Source organism: Macrobrachium rosenbergii, chromosome 10, assembly GCF_040412425.1.
Source record: "Macrobrachium rosenbergii isolate ZJJX-2024 chromosome 10, ASM4041242v1, whole genome shotgun sequence".
Lineage (NCBI taxonomy): Eukaryota > Metazoa > Arthropoda > Malacostraca > Decapoda > Palaemonidae > Macrobrachium > Macrobrachium rosenbergii.
The window spans coordinates 42,288,571-42,309,181 of record NC_089750.1 but is presented as its reverse complement, the minus strand read 5'-3'; the positions used below and the strand labels follow the sequence as shown (position 1 = coordinate 42,309,181).

At 44.6% G+C, this 20,611-nt stretch overlaps 1 protein-coding gene across 6 annotated transcripts in view; it reads right to left on the bottom strand.

Moving 5' to 3' along the window:
• Positions 1 to 20,386, bottom strand: part of Cox11 (Cytochrome c oxidase copper chaperone COX11) — a 263,017-nt gene extending 242,631 nt beyond the window's left edge. For 5 of the 6 annotated variants that reach the window (XR_010854281.1, XR_010854280.1, XM_067110185.1 and 2 more), the window contains exon 1: positions 19,651 to 20,386. Coding sequence is in view for 4 of the 6 variants with exons in the window: in XM_067110185.1 (XP_066966286.1) it covers positions 19,651 to 20,046 (396 nt within the window). In the remaining 2 variants the exon portion in view is untranslated. The remainder of the gene's footprint in view (positions 1 to 19,650) is intronic. The other variant, XM_067110186.1, reaches the window with a different exon arrangement.
• Between the last annotated feature and the right edge of the window lie 225 nt (positions 20,387 to 20,611).

The following is a 20,611-nucleotide window of genomic DNA, read 5'->3' as shown; positions in this document are numbered from 1 at the left end:
TAAATGATTTACCTAATAATAAGTGCAAATTTTCAAATAATAATAATAATAATACTGTATACTGTAATCACAACAATTATGCATTTCTATAGTAAGTTGTGAAAAATTTTAAACAAATTTCAACCACGATCTTTTCCTGAGTCTTGGACCTCAGGAGAGGGTGAACCTGTCAGATATCCCAAATTCCTCAACATTTCTGACCAAGGGTAGATAGATGTTGCCACAATGTAATCAAATCAATCTTTTTTTTCCTTCCTTTCTCTCTCTCTCTTGCCAAAGTGTAGAATGTGAGAAATAAATAGATAGATAAATATCTACTTAGTTCAGCCCTTCTCTCTCTCTCAGGAAAAGATAATGCTAATTATTTGAGTCTCTTTAAGCAATTGGTATTAATACATATGCACACTGTTTGTAAGTGTGCATGTGTTCGTAGTGTTTTAAAAATGCTTAGTACGTAAAGGTAATACATCTTTGGGAGACAAAAAACAAACGTAATTTTTTTGTTCTCAGTCACTTAAAGAGAAATGGATTAACATTCCTTGAGAGATTAAAGAGATAAACTCTCTCTCTCTCTTTTGCCCGTGCCAGCACAGCTGGAAGGGTTAGAAGTATGTGTAGATATTTTTAAGGGTACTAATATTTAAGATGACTTTGAAATGATATAATATAATTTCAAATATTAATACAGTAATACAATAATAATTTAAGGTACAGTATATTTGATATAGGATGATAATTTAAGTATACATCTGCTATTTGAACTTTCAAGATAGGCAGTTATAAGCATTTTTAGAGGGGGGGGGTTCTAAGTATTAGCAGATGTTAACTTTTCACTGGGGGGTCTGGAACGCATCCCCCGTGAATACGGGAGGTTTACTGTAATGGGTTCTGACTCTTCGCAAAAGAATCTGGAACATATTCGAGTGACACTGATCCCCATCCCCTTGAGTGCTTTACAACAAGAGAGGAAATGAAGCTTGTCTACTTTCTTGACCAATGCATATTACTTCTCATATATCTATCATCCCTACAGTCTATCTTCACTCTACATCTATTAGGCCCTCTTACAAAATCATTCGTAGTCTCCAAAGAATAGCCTACCACTGCAGCTGGTATGCCCCACACTCCATCTTATCCTGCAACCCATGCATTCTCCCCAAATACAGTACGCTCACTTCTCATTCCTCTTGGCTTCCATATTCTCAAACTTAAAATGCTCCACTGATATCATTCCACTTTAATCGTCCATTCTTCCACCTCATCTTTTCCACCTGCTTTGCATTTATAAACTCTGCTGCACAACCAGGAACAGTAGCCAGAAACTTCAGCAGCATCTCATTGTCATTAATATCTTCATCCCCATACTTTTTACTGGCTAAACTTTCAAGCCGATGGGCATAAATTGATACACACTCATTCTTTCCCCTCTGTGCATCCTCAAGCTCATTCTTCCTCTTATACCTTACTCTCTCTTTCAATCTTCTCACCTAATCAATCACCCTCACTCTTAGCAATTCCAGATCCTAATCTCACATTAAATATCTTTCTATCTTCTCCTCTAACTTCTATATCCTCCTCTCTGATGCCTTCACTTGTTTCCTAACTGATTCCTTTATTTCCATCAACAACTTCTTCAGCATCTCATTCTCCTGCCTTAGGAACTTGTATCAAAGGTATACATGCTTTGTTTGCTTCCCTTTAGTAACAGGATAGGTCCCCTACTGCTTTTCATTGATCTGTAGCTCTAGCTAAGCTCCCCATCAATTCAGGGCATTAGACCTCATAGGACTGAGTCATATTTAACCCTTAAACGCCGAGCCTCTATTTACAAAAGTGTCTGCCATATGCCGGCGGGGTTTGAGAGTTAGCGCCGAAGCCGAAAGAAAGTTTTTTTTCAAAAAATCACAGCACGCTTAGTTTTTAAGATTACGAGTTCATTTTTGGCTCCTTTTTTGTCATTGTCTGAAGTTTAGTATGCAACCATCAGAAATGTAAAAATAAATATCATTATCATATATAAATATTGGAATATATGACAGTGCAAAAAAAAATTTCATATATAATTGAATACAAATCGCGCTGTGAGCAAAACGGTTAAAGCTAATGAGTTATTTTTTTTTTGTTGTATTGTACACTAAATTGCAATGATTTTGGTATATAACAAATTGTAAAACGATCAAAGCAACACAGCGAAAATATTATCACAAAATGATGCATGAATTCGTAATGTGCGGACGTAAAAAAAAAAAAGTTTTTTTCAAAAATTCACCATAATTCAAAATATTGTGCTAGAGACTTCTCGTTTGTTGCAAAATGAAGGTAAATGATTGAATATTACTAAAATGTAAGAGTTTTAGCTTACAATTGCATTTTTCGACCATTTCGGTCAAGTCAAAGTTGACCGAAGGTTGAAATTTTGGCACTTCTCGTGATTTATATGAAAATATTTCAAAATTGATAAAAGCTACATCCATGAGTTATTTTTTGTTGTATTCTACATGAAATTGCACACATTTTCACATATAAAACTTTATGTAACGGCTAATAGAAAACGGTGCAAAAATTACGACAAAGTGACTAAAGAATTTCTGAGATTTTCAGCAGAGTTAGCACACGAGGAGGAAAGGAAAAAGTTTTTTTCAAAAATTCACCATAACTCGAAATATTGTGCTAGAGACTTCCTGTTTGTTGCAAAATGAAGGTAAATGATTGAATATTACTAGAATGTAAGAGATTTAGCTTACAATTGCATTTTTCGGCCATTTCGGTAGAGTCAAAGTTGACCGAAGGCTGAAATTTTGGCACTTATTGTGATTTATATGAAATATTTCAAAACTGATAAAAGCTACAACCATGAGTTATTTTTTGTTGTATTCTACATGAAATTGTGCACATTTTCATGTATAAAACTTTATATAACGGCTAATAGAAAACAGTGCAAAAATTACGACAAAGTGACTAAAGAATTTCTGAGATTTTCAGCAGAGTTAGCGTGTGAGGAGGTAAGGAAAAAGTTTTTTCAAAAATTCACCATAAATCAAAATATTGTGCTAGAGACTTCTTGTTTGTTGCAAAATGAAGGTAAATGATTGAATATTACTAGACTGTAAGAGATTTAACTTACAATTGCATTTTTCTACCATTTCAGTCGAGTCAAAGTTGACCGAAGGTTGAAATTTTGGCACTTATCGTGATTTATATGAAAATATTTCAAAACTGATGAAAGCTACAACCATGAGTTATTTTTTGTTGTATTCTCATGAAATTGCACACATTTTCATATATAAAACTTTATATGATGGCTAATAGAAAATGTGCAAAAATTATGACAAAGTGACAAAAGAATTTCTGAAATTTTCAGCAGAGTTAGCGTGCACGGAGGTAAGAAAAAAGTTTTTTTTTTCAAAAATTCACCATAAATCGAAATATTGTGCTAGAGACTTCCCGTTTGTTGCAAAATGAAGGTAAATGATTGAATATTACTAGACTGTACGAGTTTTAGCTTACAATTGTATTTTTCGACCATTTCGGTCGAGTCAAAGTTGACCGAAGGTTGAAATTTTGGCATTTCTCGTGATTTATATGAAAATATTTCAAAATTGATAAAAGCTACAACCATGAGTTATTTTTTGTTGTATTCTACATGAAATTGCACACATTTTCACATATAAAACTTTATGTAACGGCTAATAGAAAATGGTGCAAAAATTACGAAAAAAGTGACTAAAGAATTTCTGAGATTTTCTGCAGAGTTAGCGCACGCCGAGGTAAGGTCTGAGATGCAGTCTTCCCAGGGAAACAAACTTCTCCAGCGAGGAAATGGTCCCCAGCAAACTCATCCATTCCCTCACTGAGCATGTTTCCTTCCCCAGGAAGGATGAGACTTTTCCTAAGCATTGCTGCTGTCGTTCCTGGGACGGAAAAGCTTGAAAAGCCACTGAATCCGTCTGAATCCCCAGATACACGATGGACTGCGTCGGGATCAGATGGGACTTTTCTACGTTTACTAGAGGTCCTAGGGACTTCGTCAACTCCAAAGTCGATTTCAGGTCCTCCAAACACTTTGACTGCGAAGAGGCTCGAATGAGCCAATCGTCCAGGTAAAGCGAGATTTGTATGCCCGCTAAGTGAAGCCATCTCGCCACATTCTTCATGATGATCGTGAAGATCATAGGGGCTGTGCTTAGCCCGAAGCAAAGAGCTCTGAATTGGAACACCCATCCCCCGAGTACAAACCTCAGGTACTTCCTCGACTGGGGATGTATGGGGACGTGAAAGTAGGCGTCCTGAAGGTCCAGCGAGACCATCCAATCTCCTGGTCTTAATGCTCCTAGAACAGACTGGGACGTCTCCATCGTGAACTTCTCCTTCACCACGAAGCGGTTCAGTCTGCTGACATCTAGGACTGGTCTCCATCCTCCCGACTGCTTCGGAACTAGGAACAGTCGGTTGTAGAATCCTGGGGAGTCCAGCTCCAGGACTTGCTCCACAGCTCTTTTCTCGAGCATTTGCACTAATAGCTCGAAAAGGATCTGTTGCTTCTCTTGATGGTAGGAGGGCGACAGATCCCTGGGCGACGTGCACAGAGGTGGTGTGTCGAGAAAGGGGATCTTGTATCCTCTCTCGATAACTTCGAGGGACCAGGTGTCCGCCCCTCTTGCTCTCCAGGCTCCCGTAAACGAAAGAAGCCTGGCTCCTACAGGTGTCTGGAGGCGCTGCAAGTCACTTCTTGCCCCTAGGTTTAGGCGGGGCTCCGCCTCTGGAAAGACCTTTTCCTCGGGGAGACAGTCTTGAGGAAGAAGCTCCTCCATGAAAGGGCTTCTGTTTCCTGGAGGTCTGACCCGACGACGACATCAAAGGGACTGCCGGGCGTCTTGACGAGTGGGCCAAGAGGTCTTGAGTGGCCTTCTCCTTCAAGCTGGCGGCGAGATCCTTGATCAAGGACTGGGGGAAGAGATGGCTCGACAACGGGGCGAACAGCAATTCTGCCCTCTGCGACGGAGAAACTGACTTTGCTGTAAAGTTACAGTACAAGGCCCTCTCCTTCAAGAGGCCCGTACAAAAGTGGGAAGCCAGTTCCTCCGAGCCATCCCTGACGGCCTTGTCCATGCAGTTCAACACGCTGGACAGCTCCCCCAGGCTGATCGAGTCGGGACTTCTAATCTTGACGTCTAGAGCCCCCAAACACCAGTCCAGGAAATTGAAGACCTCCATGGTTCGAAACAGTCCCTTCAAATGGTGATCCGTCTCCGACATAGTCCACGACACTTTGGCTGCAGACAGGAGGGACCTTCTAGGCGCGTCGACCAAGCTAGCGAAGTCTCCCTGGGGACGAAGGAACTCTTGAGCCGGCGTCCTCTCCGGTCTCGTACCACATACCTGCCTTGCCGCTCAGCTTGGACGGAGGCAGGGCAAAAGAAGTCTTGCCTTGGGTCTTCCTTTCCTCCATCCAGGTGTTAACCTTCTTGAAGGCCTTCTTCGTCGCCAGAGACGAAGTCATCTTAACAAACCCCAGCGCTCTCCTCGTCTTGGACGAAGCTAACTGCGAAGGAGGAGAGAGAGGAGCCGAGGGTTTGAACTTGTCGCCAAACAAGTCCTTGAGAAGACCGGCTAACACCTGGTAGTCCGTAGACGAGGAAGTAGGAGGCTGCTCAAGGTCTGCAGGCTCCGACTCACAAGAGACTTCTCCCTCTTCAATGGGAGAAACCAGAGAGTCTCCCAAGACCTTGGGAGAACGAAGGCCTTGCGGTCCAACACGCAGATGGGATCTTCGCTTCCCCGCAGTCTTTGATTGCTCTGAAGCGTCACGTCGAGCAACCAAAGAGGCGTCCTGATGAGCGTCCTGTCGAGCGTCCATCCGAGCGTCCAGCCAAGCGTCCTGCACGGCAGCGAGAGGAGCGTCCTGACGAGCAGCTACAGAAGCGTCCAGGATAGCTGCTTGCGGAGCGTCACGATGGCGATCCAGCGAGCGGTGAGCACGACTGGGAGACGAAGCAGGTGACGGTGAAGACGAAAGAGGCGCAGGAGAGGGGGACTTCCTGGACCTCTTGACAGGCAGCCTCGAGTCCTTGTGTCGACGACGCGGCTCTGTTTCCCTCTCAGCAAGGAGAGAAGCCAACTGACGCTGCATGTCCAGCAGAATCCTCTTGGACGGAGAGGTCTCCTTCTCGGGGGAAGAGCTGATCCTGTGAGAAGACGAGGGGCGAGGGGACGCCTTCTTCCTCCTCACCGGAGCTAAAACAGCTCTCTCCCTGGAGCGACTGGGGTGCTCAAAAACTTCCTCCTCTGAAGACGTCCTGGTCCTCTTCTATGGCTGGAAAGCATCGAAACACTCAGAAGACGACGAAAATACGCCTTGAGAAAGAGGACGTGAAGCGTCCTCTTCTCTGAAGCTTCTCTTAAGCGGGCGAGAGTCCTTCCGAGAGTTCCACCCCCTTGCTGGGGAGGGGCGCCTCGGAGGACGAGAAGCAGTCCTTCAGGATACGTGCACGCGCGCGATCCTTGGCAGCCTGGGAAGCGTCAACAGGTCCTGCCGAAGGGACGCCAGATCCGTGGGAAGCCCCCGTAACCCTCTTGCGGCTTTCGACTTGCCCTCTCCCTGAGTCCTGGGAGTCCGACAGAGGTCCAGGCCCAGAAGCGTTATGGGGCCGATCTGACGCCCCCTCCACTACATTAGGGGGATCACTACACTTAACTGCACTTTGAAGAGAAATCACTTTCGATCCCAGAGCACGGATGGAGTTCATAATCTCCGTCAGGGCCATACCCTCCGCAGACACAACCTCAGCGCCCGAAGGCAATACCACAGGGTTAGGTGATACTACGTCTACAATAGGGTTATCAGGAGAGGAATTAATACCCTGACTCTTACTAGCACTCCTGGAGGAAGACCTCCTGATCCTATCACGCTCCAACTTGCGTACATAGGCATCATACACCTTCCAGCTTGCATCCGGCAAAGTCTCACACTCCTTGCAACGATCATTTATCAAGCAAACCTGCCGCCTACACCTCATGCATACAGTGTGAGGATCTACCGAAGCCTTCGGTAGCCTCACCTTACACTCATTCACACAACATACTTTGAAGCTAGCAGAACTAGATCCAGACATCATCCAAAGAGCAATCAAAAGCAAATCCAAAAACAGTCCACAAAAGCGTATGCCAATCCACAATCCTAAGTCAAAAACCAAAAGTCAAATAGAATACTTAAGTGGAAAATAACGAGTTTATGAAACCCAAAGACGGAGGTACTGAAAACAGATGTTGACAGTACCGGTGACAGAGAAAATCTGAATAGAAAATGGGAATGGTTCCTGATACCCGCCTCCCAGCGGCGGGAATGGGTACTAACCACCTGGCCCCACTGCGTGTGCCGCGAGTTTTTGAAATTCTGTTGGACTTCGGAGAATACAGCTATATATATATATCTGACAGGTAAGTCTCATGCACAAAATGTAATGTAAAGGACCTCAGGTTTGTATAGTTAGGAAAAATCACAATTTTTGAAAGTGAATTGTATTCTTCCTAACTATACAAACCTGAGGTCCTTTATATTAGGAATTACTTTCAGCGTGGGCTGGAAACAGCCGTTAAACTCTTGAACAAGGTGGTTAGGCAGTAACTACCACCAGGTATGCGGGAATACCCGCCTGCCCGGATGTAAACATTCCAGTTTGCCTTTTGGTCCAGGTTCAGACTGAGGGGTGTCATGAGACGGGCATAATATGTAATGTAAAGGACCTCAGGTTTGTATAGTTAGGAAAAATGCAATTTACTTTAAAAAACTGTGATTTGTTCCAACACAATATACAAACCGTCGGTCCTTTACATTACGAAGACTCACTGGTTGGAGGGAGGAATCTGAGTGAGTCTACTGAACTGACTGGAGTTCTGCACACCTGGGCTACTCCTGGTCGAAAGAGCGAGGAGGAGTACCGTGCCTCTGACATACTGATTGGAATGTAGGAACTGCAAGATCAAATGCCAGATCCTGGACCTTTTTGCGTGAGTGAGGAAACGTAACTCATACAAAATAGGCTGGGAAGAATCTAGAGTCGGAGGCAGTAAGGAAAACCAGAGATAGGGTTTCTCTTAATGCCAGTCTTTCCTTCCTCCCCTTGCTAGAGAAGGATCGGAATTGCATCTACAATTCTAGAAGAAAAATAGAACAGGTGCTTGATGTGTAGTCTTACCGCATCAGACGCCAGATCCAGCAAGTATTGGTTCGAGTCCTATTCTCATCCCGAAGGAGGGGAAGTAGGAGGACGGGGAATGAGGAGAAAGTGAGGCCAGTCACTCTCGGTATCCTCACTTCCAGAACCAACACCTTAGGCGAGATGCTACTAGTCCTCTTGAAGGAGCAGGGTAAGAAAACACAATTTGTTGAGCAGGCACTACAGGACCAAGGAAAAAAGGTTCCAAGGGCCTGGTTAGGAATGTCAAGCCTTTTTGGAAAGTACCACAGCTCCCTAATAGGACAAAGTAACGACTGATTTGGATCATCAATACCAAGTCCAAGGAGGAGGGGAACAAGAAGGACTAGGACCCGCCAATAGATGATGGATTCGGAGTACACCTACGACATCCGAGAAGGAGCCGAGGTATTGATCCCCTTCACCTGTTCTTCCATCTTCTACGCCAAGGCCGGAGCGAGATGAGACATGGTCCTAAGAGGGCACATCTCTATCCGACGACTCGTAAAGGCGCACGCAGAGCATGGGACCAGAACCCTAAACAAGAGTCGCATGCCACCCAGGGAACAGTTTCCTGGGAGAGCAAGACCGAAGAAGCTTCTCATCCATAGCAAAATCTTGACTGAGGAGAAGGTTACTTCAGATAGAAGACTAGGTCACAAGGGCCTACATTCTTCACAAAGGAAAGGGAGAGAAGCACCCCTCGGCGGAGAAGACAAAGTCCAGACTTGAAGAGAAACTCTGACTCAAGCAGAAGTTCCTTCAACGACACCAACCAGCGAAGAATGATCCAGTACCTGGGACAGTGTTACAGAGGACTTCAAGAGATATCCAGCTGTATCCGTTGCCGCTAGGCGAAAAAGCCTATGCTTGCAAGGAAAGCTGGAAGGTCTCCCAGTCCTGAACACACAGGGATGTACTGCCTGAAGAGCTTCTTCCTGTGTAGCTGCTACAGGAGGCTGGGTCAAGCAGAACTCTTCTCGATGCTTCAGAAGCAGAGCTATCAGGTCGGGCAAAAGGCAAAATCTTCCAGCATTTGTCTGTAACTCGGGGTGAGCAACGCTTGTGAACCCCTTGCGAAACAGACAAATACGGAGGGAGAAACGCAGATGTCGATTTATCCTAAAGAGACAGCATGCCTCACCACAGTGGCCCCTGGGTCTGGTATGAAGGAGCGAGAAAAACTACCGACTTTGTTGTGCAGAGAGGCAACAGAAAGACGGTAGGGATCTCTCAGTAGAGCAGTCTCTTCGTGAATCTTCATGAAGAAAAGAGGGAACAGCACGTTCCATCCTGATCACTCAAACCCGGGTCCAAGCTCGCCTACCAACACATCCTCACCAAGAATGCATCTGGCTAACTGAGCTATTGAGTTAGCTATAGAACACTTGAGTACCTGCAAATGTCGATAGATGAAACAGGAGGAAAAAACGATTCCTTCTTGCCACTAGTGTGGTTTTGTTGTTCAACAAAACCACTGAGTGTTGCAAAACTCATCCTGAATTCTCGGAAGGCCAAAAAGTTGCCTTGAGTCCAGGATGTTGATGAGAAGGTACTGATCGTCTCGGTCACACAACTTCAAGACAAAGTCTTACAGGTGTGCGCCTATTCCTCAATCGGTGAATCCGGAAGTAGACACACTATGAGAGGGGAATATGCAAGTATATTCGAAGGTTCCTTTTTCAATCAAGCATTAGTCTAACTCTTTCCTCATACTTCAAAGAGGAAAGAAGGATGGAGGAATGGAAGCAGACCTCCATTCTCCAACATGGGGAAGATTCTGCAAGATGACAAGATACCGAGAGGATTAGCTCTAGCTGGGCTGGCATTTCATGAATCGGGAGCACGAGAGGAAGTGGGATGGAAGTTCAATGAAAAGAATTGCTGAGACCTAAGGGAAATAGATACTTCTCCTGAAGGAATCCATTCCCAGGTCTCGGCAATGTCGTTGCCAGCTCCAGAGACTCGATAAGTATCATTTCATCCAGGCATCAGTAGTAGCAGAACTTCTTCCCGATCGATACTTCTTTCACTCTTCCCTTCTTCCCTCCTCCCTTATGGAAAAGAGGGTGGAAAGAAACAGTTATGTGCACTTTCCTAAAAAGGAGGAAGAGGACTATGAGTTACGCAATCTTCTTCCGAAGCCTGGGACTTCCTAGGAGTTGAGGGGGGCTGGCTTGAGCTCAAGGTTGAGTCGAGATGACTAATACCCAAAGGTCTTGGCCATTGTCCAAAGGACAAGGCAGTGCCCTGGTACGAACCTTGATTACCGAGGTATCTGGCAAATCTCTGAAAGAGAAGGGCGGAACCAAGTAAAGGTTCTTTCCTAACGGTTGAGCCAACTCGGGACTTACGAAACCGGAGATCCGAATTGGGACAAAGTCCTTCCTCTTAGCACCAGAATTGCCCACAGAAATGCAGTCGGCAAGACCCTTCGAGGCAAGAATTCATTCTCTATTGAGGTAAGGGAGAAGCTTGGTGTCTTGACCATGAACTCCTTCTCCGAAGAAAAGAATTCATCTGGTCGAGCACGCTCTCGGAAACCAGGACAGCAGCAGCCCCCGAAACTCTCGGCCCTTCAGAAACTGCAAGGGTTGCGACTGATGAAGATTATTCACTGGGGGAGCCGCAGTCCTGTCCCGGGGATCCTCACTCTGACGAATCGACACGAAATTCTCCGAAAAACAAGGGCAATCACAACTTGAAGAGGAAGACCCTCGCAGCTTCCGAAGCGTGAAACTCCTGTACCTTTCCCCTTGGAGGGGGACCTTGACAGATCCCAAGAAACCCTCCTCAGCTACCTGGTTGCACTACGAGATAATTGAGGGACCGACACCCAAAGCACGCCAGGCAGCAAAACTCCAAAGACAAATTCGTCGGAGCTCTCTCTGTCCGTCTCGCATCTCTCGGAACAACTGAGAGGAAAAGAGAACAGGTGAGGAGAAAGTGTACCCCTACCTGTCCTGCCAGTAAGACCAGCAGGAGAGGCGGACCATGAGCGACAATCAACCGAAGGAGATTACTGCCATACGGGGGAAGAAGAGCGCTTGTGCCGTGGCAAAGCACTTTCCTGGGAAGCGCAGGAAGTTCACTCAAACAAAACCGAGAACCTGATTCGGAAAAACTGAGTGGAGCTGAGCCGAGCACACGAACGCGATCCAGACTGGGTGGTATGCAGTGGACTGGGAGGCAGGCGGGGCGAGCAGAGCCAGTCTCACAAGCGCGAACAGGGGCTGGGTGGGACAAGCAAGCCAAGCGAGCCGAGCAGAGCCAAGCCGATCACGTGAACACAGTCGAAACTGGACAGGGTGGAACTCGTCTGTCGTGAACTAGCGCTAGTTTCCCGAACTCTAAACTCCTTCGAGGCAAGGCCCCTCGAGAAGAAGGTTTAACGGGGAATTCTGTGCCTGCTACCCTGCATGCTCGAGCCCTAAGGTTCAAGACAAAAGGATGAAACCCGGCCAAGCAACCGAAGCAGCTGGCAGGCAGTATTGAGACACCTGGCATCTTGGCATCGAGACACCTGTATGTCTTGGCACTTTCTTTTGTCCTGTGCCTCTTGTCAGGAGAGACCTCGTATTTCATAGAATTCGAGCAACCAACAAGACTCGCAAAAATCCAGAGAGGCTGCTCTCAGTTCCCTAAGATATCAAATAGAGCCAGGCGCAGAAAGTCTTAGACGCAGACTTCTAAGATTGGCAACAAGGGCGCGGCCTCTCAAGAACGCACTCTTGCGGCCCCCGAAATGTGAGACCCCACAGGAGAATGCAAATCGGTTCCCGTCCAAGCGTGGTAAAAGCCAACGAGAAACTTGTCTCCCAGAAGAGAGTCAGTCTCTTAGAAGTCCCTCAGGACTCCCGAAGGGAATCTCTTCCCTCCTTCTTCTGGTGTTCGAACCGACAGGATTGAGACACCAGGCTGGGAACCCGACTGAGCACTGGTAAGCACTCTGGGAGCGCTTGTGGTGCTGGCAGGAAGAGCTGAGACATATGGGTGCCTCGGCCCTTTCTCTTGCACTGCTCCCGAACAGGGCCGGGGAGAGTACTCTCCAGACCTGATTGGGATACTCAGTATTCCACAGAATCTCGAGCACTTGGAGCGGCTCGTGAATGAGCGCCAGAAGCAGCCCCTGTCTTAAAGGTGGAACCTCTAGGACTGGGAACAGGATTGCAAACTGAGGTCCGCGCGCCTGCGGCTCCCAAAACTCAAAACCCAGGGGCATGCAAATCGGCTTCCCAGCCCGAAGGTTGGGAAGAGCCAATAAGACAGACACTGCCTCCTCGGAAGGAGGCAGCCCCTAGACGTCCAAGGACATCTAGGGGAAAGAAGCAGCCCACCTCTCCTTCGGCCGACATAGGTCTGTCCGGTTCCTGGGACTCACCCCTCAACCCTTGGGAGAGGAAGGGACGAGGCAGCAGAAGTTGAAATCGAAGATAAGTTGAAGAAGATGGCAGCTACTTCCACAGGGCGACTTCCTTCACCTTCACTCCAACATCTTCTACAGGATGGTGAACACAAAACATCGTAACCTCCAGGGCAGCTAGGCAGGAACACAACGGAAGCAGCCCAGGACACGACCACCAATAGAAGCAGCAGGCACACTCAGGACAGCCGATGCAGGAGCTACGGAAGCGGTTTGGAAGGCAGGAGCCACCGCAATGGCCAGGAACGTCACCTCCACAGGGTGACTTCCTTCACTTTCACTCTGACATCTTCTACAGGATGGCGGACATCGTAACCTCCAGGGCAGCTAGGCAGGAACACAACGGAAGCAGACCAGGACATGACCACCAGGAGAAGCAGCAGGCACTATCAGGACAAACGATGCAGGAGCCACGGAAGCGGTTCGAAAGGCAGGAGCTACAGCAACGGCCAGGAACATCACATGAAAGTCACCAGCAGTGACAGGAACGATCAGGACGGCTGCGGCAGGAGACCAGGAAGAGCTGCCCAGAGACTGTCGTCGAGTCAACAGGAGCATAACACAGGAAACAGCAGGAGCAGATGGATCACAGATACGCCAGAGGCAGTGCCACAGCATACATGAAGGCCAGCAATGACAGTGATTGATCCACAGGAAAAAAGTTGGAACGATCCCGACGTGGAACTATGCCATTCCAACCAGGTACTGTGGTCGATCCCGAAGCAACACTGAATGAACGTTGGGACTCCCTCATGCAAAGATATCCCAACTGAGATAACCCGCCAACTACTGCTGTGCCTGTGATGCTCACTGTCAACCTGAAAGAAAAAGCAAAGATGATTAGTAGAGGGAGACTCCTCTCGCTACGAGGGGAACTGCCCTATGCAGCGAGAGGAGGCCCCTTGGAAGAGGTCGCCTGACTGCCCGCGTCCCCCCACCTCGCAGTCTTCACCCGACAAGCGAGTGAAGAGGGCGAAGGAGAGAGATCTCTACTGAAGGAGAGATAAGGAAGAACCTACAGGGAGAGAGAAGGAAGGAGGGGAGGCCACCAAGGGCACCGTGGAAGCGGAACTTACGACAACGCCCGCAACATCCCCCCGCAACTCTCTAAAGTGCAGGCAGCAAAAACAACACTCAGCACAAGTAGGGAGGAAGTAGTCATGCCCTTGTACATGGAGGGTGGGAGCCCAAGAAGGGAAGCGAACTCTTATGTCCCGATCAATGTAGGGGAGCAAAGATATTACATCCCAAGGGGAGCACCTTCAGTATCTAAATAAAGGGCTACTGGAAGAGAAGTATTACCACTTGGTTACGCCTCTCTAAATAAGCACTTGCCGGTCAAACCCAAGACACAGATGCAGGGGAACGACGGCTTATGCAAGGCTATCACAAATTGTGGGTTTGTATCAATAAATATCAAACACATGCAATATATACACAAAAATACAGGAAGATCCCATCGGGATAATAAAGAGCTTAACGACAGGCAGGCAAAGAGATCCAAAAACAGTCTGCAACACATGACAGCCGAAGCAATCTGGAATGTTTACATCCGGGCAGGCAGGTGGCAGGTATTCCCGCCTACCTGGCGGGAATACTGCCTAACCACCTTGTTCAAGAGTCAACGGCCATGTTCAGCTTCGCCGGAAGCAATTCCTACTGTAAAGGACCAACAGTTTGTATATTGTGTCGGAACAAATTTCATCATTGGTTTTTGCTAAAAGCCTACTTGTATTCATTCATTTCCAGGATGATGCCAAAGACCAGCAAATGGAGTGATGAATAATGTTAAATATAGTTTCTTTGTACTCCTGGGCGATAGTGGAGGACTAGACTGGGCACAGTGTATGACCTGCCACTTCATCATTTGCAACTCAAATCTGAAGCCTGCTAGACTCTGAGAACACCAGTTGAAGCATCCAACCTCAGAACATGAACAGTCTCTGGAGGCCCTGCAGGCTAAAAGGGCTAGATATGACCAGAAAAGTACACAAACCAAACTTGGATTCAAGCCAGTACAGAAACCCCTTCTACAGGCTTCTTATGAAGTAGCATACAGTGCATTAGGGTGAGGGCTTCGCATTCAGCTCCAGAAAATTTGGTCAAGCCATGTACCACTCAGATGGTTGCGTTGATTTTAGGAACCGAGGCAGCCAAGAAGATAAGGATGTGCCTCTATCCAATATTGTCACTGGAGGAAGAGTTGTAGATATTGTAGATATGAGTTGCAATATCTTGGACCAGACTGTAGAGGAGATTCAAGGAAGTCCCATCCACATTAGTTTGCAGTTGGATGAATCAACTGATGTTTCCAACATGAGTCAACTGATTGTGTATACTGTAAACGTTACATGAAAGATGGTGAGATAAAAGATGAATTCCTCTTCTCTGAGGCTTTGCAAATGACGACGAAAACAGCAGATGTATTCCAACTCTTGGACAGTTTTTTCCAGAAGCATCAGATTGAGTGGGAGAAGATAGGATCAGTCTGCACAGATGGTGCCTAAGCCATGATAGGAAATAAGTCTGGATTACCTGCTTTAGTATAGCACTGTGTACTCCATCACCATGCTCTGGCAGCAAAAACATTGCCATCTCATTTCAAGGAAGTTCTGTCCACATGTGTTAAAGCTGTCAACCCTGTGGAAAAATACTGACATGCATGCAGAGCTCACTGATGAGACTGCAATATTTCTCTGAAAGTATCAGAGTGATTTCGCTGAAAATTTTGAGGACGAAATTTTTATCCTCTCACTCTCTGACCTGGTAGACATTTTCAATCACCTGGATGACATCAACTTGTCCATACAAGGCATGTTTGCTAATAATATTGATTGTACAGATAGGGTAGAAGCCTTCAAGAAGAAACTGTCGCTATGGAAGTGTCATATCCAGGGAGGATATGTGGGAAACTTTCCTTTCCAGGCTGAAAAACTGGGAGACAAGGCAATCAAGCCACTTCTCGTGGGAAATACTGTTGCTCACCTGTCGTTCTTAGAGACCATTATGGCACAATGCTTTTCCATGGATCATATATTTCCAAAATGGATACAACAGCCCTTTTTGGCAGATATGGATGATAATGATAACCTAAAAGATGAGCTAACTCCAGCAGAGAGAAACACTCAATAAAGCCCCTGGCAATCTCTTAACCATTCGGCATATGTCCTGTCCAGTCCACCGACCAAACAGGAACGTAAGCCTCATCATGGACCAGCATGGGAATGAGAATGTTTCCGGTCCCAAGCCCCGAAGCTGTCTGGCTCCCGACTCCCGGAGTAAAATTCTGAGGAGGAGGGAACAAGTGAGAGATCACGAACACCCTCGCCCCATCCACCAAAGCCCGAAGTCCCGGCAGGTAAGTGTGGCTGTGGGAGCTTCATTTACACTGACTAGAAGCAAGAAAAGAGATCTGAACTGAGTTAAATATGGCGGACTAAACTTACTGCATAATCGATTTCAAAACCAAAGCATTGATCACTATGATTGAATTTATAATACAAAACCAATATAAGAATATATACAATATTATTGGATACAATGAAGTAAAGCATAACATTTCAAAAGATCCATGGAAAAGAGGCATATTCATTATGTTGATGTTTGTATAATAAGACATTAATGTGAATATAAAGTACAGTATAATGTAGGCTAGGCTACCATATATGTATACGATGTACAATAGTATAGGTTAAGCTAGTTCTTGTTCAATTTCTCTTTATATTGAATTATCATAAGTCAATCTGCATAAACCTTCAGATTTAGCTGATATTAATAATTACAGTACTATATACCATGTACTGTATGTATAGAGTATACTTTATAATGTAGGCTAAGCTACCATATACGTATGCATGGTACTGAATACCTTCTATAGGCTAGGCTATATTTGAGATGCGTTTTTTCCAACAAATGATGGGAACCTAACCCCATCATAAGTAGGATAATACCTGTACAGGTTGGCCATCACTAATCCGGCATCATTGGGACCTAGAGAGTGCCGGATTAGCCATTTTGCCGGATTAACCATTTATTAGGCTAGAATACACGAAATACAGTAGCCAAGCACCTCATCCTAGAATTAAAATATCCCATAAATCAGTACAAGTTGGTCAATAAAGAAAAGACAATTATCAAATACAGGTAGTGCTCGAGTTACGATAATTCGACTTACGATATTTCAAGTTTAAGAGGGGTTTAGCAATTAATACCGATATGAAAATATTTACGAAATATTTTTAGATTTCGTGCAGGCGCAGGCAGCGAGAGAGACCAACTTCTTTTCCTCCAACTCTTTATTCCATCTGCTAGTTAAAAAGGTAAAAGAGAATGATAAAAGTATTGTTAGTAACGTTATACTCTTGCGTAAATCGTGCAGCCATAAACAACCGAACGGGAAATTGTTGTTTTGCTAATAATCGTCCCAGATAACAACTGTTATGCTTGTATTTCAACCATCAATGCGGTTAAACAATTACTGTAGTTATGTTACAAATGACGTTAAGTACAGTACAATAGGACTGATATATTTTTTACACTATACTGTACCCTCATTCGCTTTGGAGAAAAGATCAGCAAGGAAATATACTGCTGCAGTAACTTTATGCTGCAATTTGTAGCTGAAGCTGAGGAAGCAAAGTTCAAGCTGCTAATGACTATAGATTATTAAGCCCTTTGCGAGTTGGTCGGGTTCAACGGCTGATGGATGAAACGTTGCTTGAGCCCGTAAATAAAATTGGAGAGAGCTGTTAATCAGCTATGGTTTAATCAAAACTACTTTGGCATGCAACATGGATGAAGAATACCGAAATGTATTTTAATCAAAACTACTGCATGTTTTACTGCTGTTTTCCGATAAAAGATAAATACGTAAAGCTCGTATTATGATGAAATCAAGAGAAAATAGCGAATGGAATCTTGATTTTTTTCTTACACAAAACAAACATGCCCCCAAAACGGCCAGCCGCGATTCCCGCGAACATCACATATTAAAAAAAAAAAATAGCTAAATTAATTTCACAACGAAACGAATTTAAGTTATATTTCGATTTAAAAACATTTCATATAACGAAAAATATCCTTGTCCCAAATAAAAAAAGCATCTATTCATTTACGCTTACTAGAAGCAAGAAAAGCTCTCTGAACTGAGTTAAATGCAGTGAAATAAACACCGCGTTATCGATTCCAAAAACAAAACATTGATCGCAATTTATAATAAAAAAGCAATATGAGAATACAGTATACGCAATTGGATACAATGTAGTAAAGCATAACTTTTTAAAAGATCCATGAAGAAGATGCACATTCGTTATGTTGATGTTTGTATAATACTGTTAACATGTGAATAGAGTTTAGTATAATGTAGGCTAGGCCACGGTATATGTAGCCTATACGATATACCATAGTGTAGGCCAAAAGACAATAATAAATGTAAAAAATGGAACAGCAAAAGCATGCCTGTGTTAACAAACACCTCCAGTTTGTTGAGGTAGCACACTGCACCACCATATCAAAGCGGCCGGCGAGCGAGTTAGCGCAGTGGCCCGGGAAATTTGAAAACTAGTGTGGAAACAGAAATTACTGTAGCCGAAATTTGTGCCGGATTACTGATTGTTCTGGACTACTGATTGCCGGATTAGTGATGGTCAACCTGTATAAGCATTTTTAGAGTTTTTGTTTTTTTTTTGAACTATCAAGATAGGTGGTTCTCAGTGTTTTTAGAAGGGTTTTAAGTATTCACAGATTTTAGCTATTCGTGGAGGGGGTGTGTTATGCATCCCCTGTGAAGACAGGGGGGTTTACATTCAAAGAACAAATAAAAGTAAGGGAAAAGCATGTTTTCAACTTAGGAGTGTGATAATGGTTTAAAAAAATTTTTACAACTTACCAAATAGCTTACACGAATCACACACTTGTATTTGTAGGTTACACATTTCTTACAATTAATATTAGTGTTAATCCATTTCTTCACTCTGAAGTTAACCAATGTAGAGCATCCGAGGTGTGATGCCCTGGTTGCACTAACCTAGATGTAGATGTAGACTTATGCTATATATATTGTGAAATATCTTTACCATGAAGGAACAGCCAGTAGGGTAGGCTAATGATATGATATTTTAATCCCTTGCCAATAAGAAAAACCTTCTATTTTTGCTACTTCTTGCATTTTTGATAATTAGCCTATTACTGATGTGGGTATTTCTAAGCAAGAGCTCTGCATGGGTTATGACCTTGGAAATTGATTTTTCCTACAGTTTTTAGTGTCGCTGATGAAGGAAGTGGCGATGTTTATTTTTGGTCAATTATTATTAACCTCATATCTACCCAACATGGTTGGGGACCCCTTGGGGATGCGGGGTTTTGGAAATGTTGGGTGAAAGACTGGACCGCCACGTCGTTGCTATGGAAGGATTCCACGTATGCGCAAGTCATCAGGGAGCCATATGTTTAGGAAGGGATTGGCTAAGGAAACCTATTAGAAAAGGAACTATGCTAACTAACCTAACCTAGGAGGCCGCGATATGGAGTCGGGGACCCCGTGAGGGAAACTCCACTTTTTACCAAAAGCTCCCCTACGGACTAACACTGCACACGCACGATAACATTCCAGGATGGCCAGTGTACAACTTCTGACGTTAATTACAGGTTAAATAGGCTACGGTCCACTAAAAAGAGATAAGGGTAAATTCTTGAAAAGCAACCAAAATATTCTATAGAAAAATTCAATTTCCAAAGTTATAGGCTTCCCCACACAGAGCTACTGCTTAGTTCTGCCCTGATGTGAATCAATCACTTTTGCATATTCCCTAGGAACTAGCCTTGGCTACCCTATAACAAGCACAAAGAGGGAACCGAGGCTTTAGGTTCTGTGGTCATTGGGCTACAAGGCCTAGCTAGCTAACTACCCTCAGTAATTCTGCTGCTGCTGCTGCTGTCACAGGTCATGTACAGTGGCTGTGTAGCTGCTAAGTTTCAGCATGGCCGAAGAAAGTGTGATTTTCGCCTACCAGGCCTGGTTCTTTTCTTACCTACCTGGCAGAATATCCTGTAGAGAGGCACTGCTGCATAGCTCAAACCTAATGTGGCTACACCTAACGCTGCTATGTAATACAGAGTCGACTTGGTGGCCCTTTTCTTCCCAGAAGGAACTTCCCTCTGTGCTCTGGGCTGAGGGGGCACAGGCCTGGGCGTTGTTGACATCCACTTGTGGCCTGTGACCTGGTGATTAGTTTTACAACACGCAAATAACTTTTCAATAGTTTGTCTTTCAAAACTAATAATCGTAGAGCTAAGATGTCTGTGTGCTTGGAAACTCTTGGGGACGGAAACGGAACACCTTCGGCCTAAGCACATTTTGGTCGGGTGCAGGATTCCTTTCACAAGGAAACAAATTAATCCAGTTCCTCTGAAACGTTTGCACAACGCCATGGATATCTACTGCAGATATCACAAGGGACACGTCACAGCCACAGGCCTTCACTGGAGAAAGTCCTGAAATGGGATAGAGCGTCGTGCCGGACTTGGCCAGGAGTTGAGCGGTTGGGTTCCGTAACCCTTTTGTTTACTGTTTACTTCTTGTGTAAGTAAGAACTAAGATGTTCTGTCAGGGAGCGTTGTGTAGTGAGCATCAGAGAGCTTTAAGTTTACTTAGGAAAGACCATTTTCTCTCTCCCTTTCTTTTTGCAAATTGAACTTTCACATATATAAGGTGTATTAGCGTCCTTCTAATTACATACTACTAAACACTAACATTTGTCTGATGTCAGTATCAAAAACCTCAAATCCTTGTAAATAAAAGAATCGAAATAACCATATAAAAGATAAGTTTGCGTCATAAAATCTTTATTATGAAAAGATATGGATAATATATACAAAAACACTGAACTTTCATCTGCGTTTAAAGAATGAGTGTGGTGAATTATTAATTGTGGCGAAAAAATGATAGTATGGACAAAGTGGATTGTATGCTTAATGTTGTTACTTGGTCAAAAAA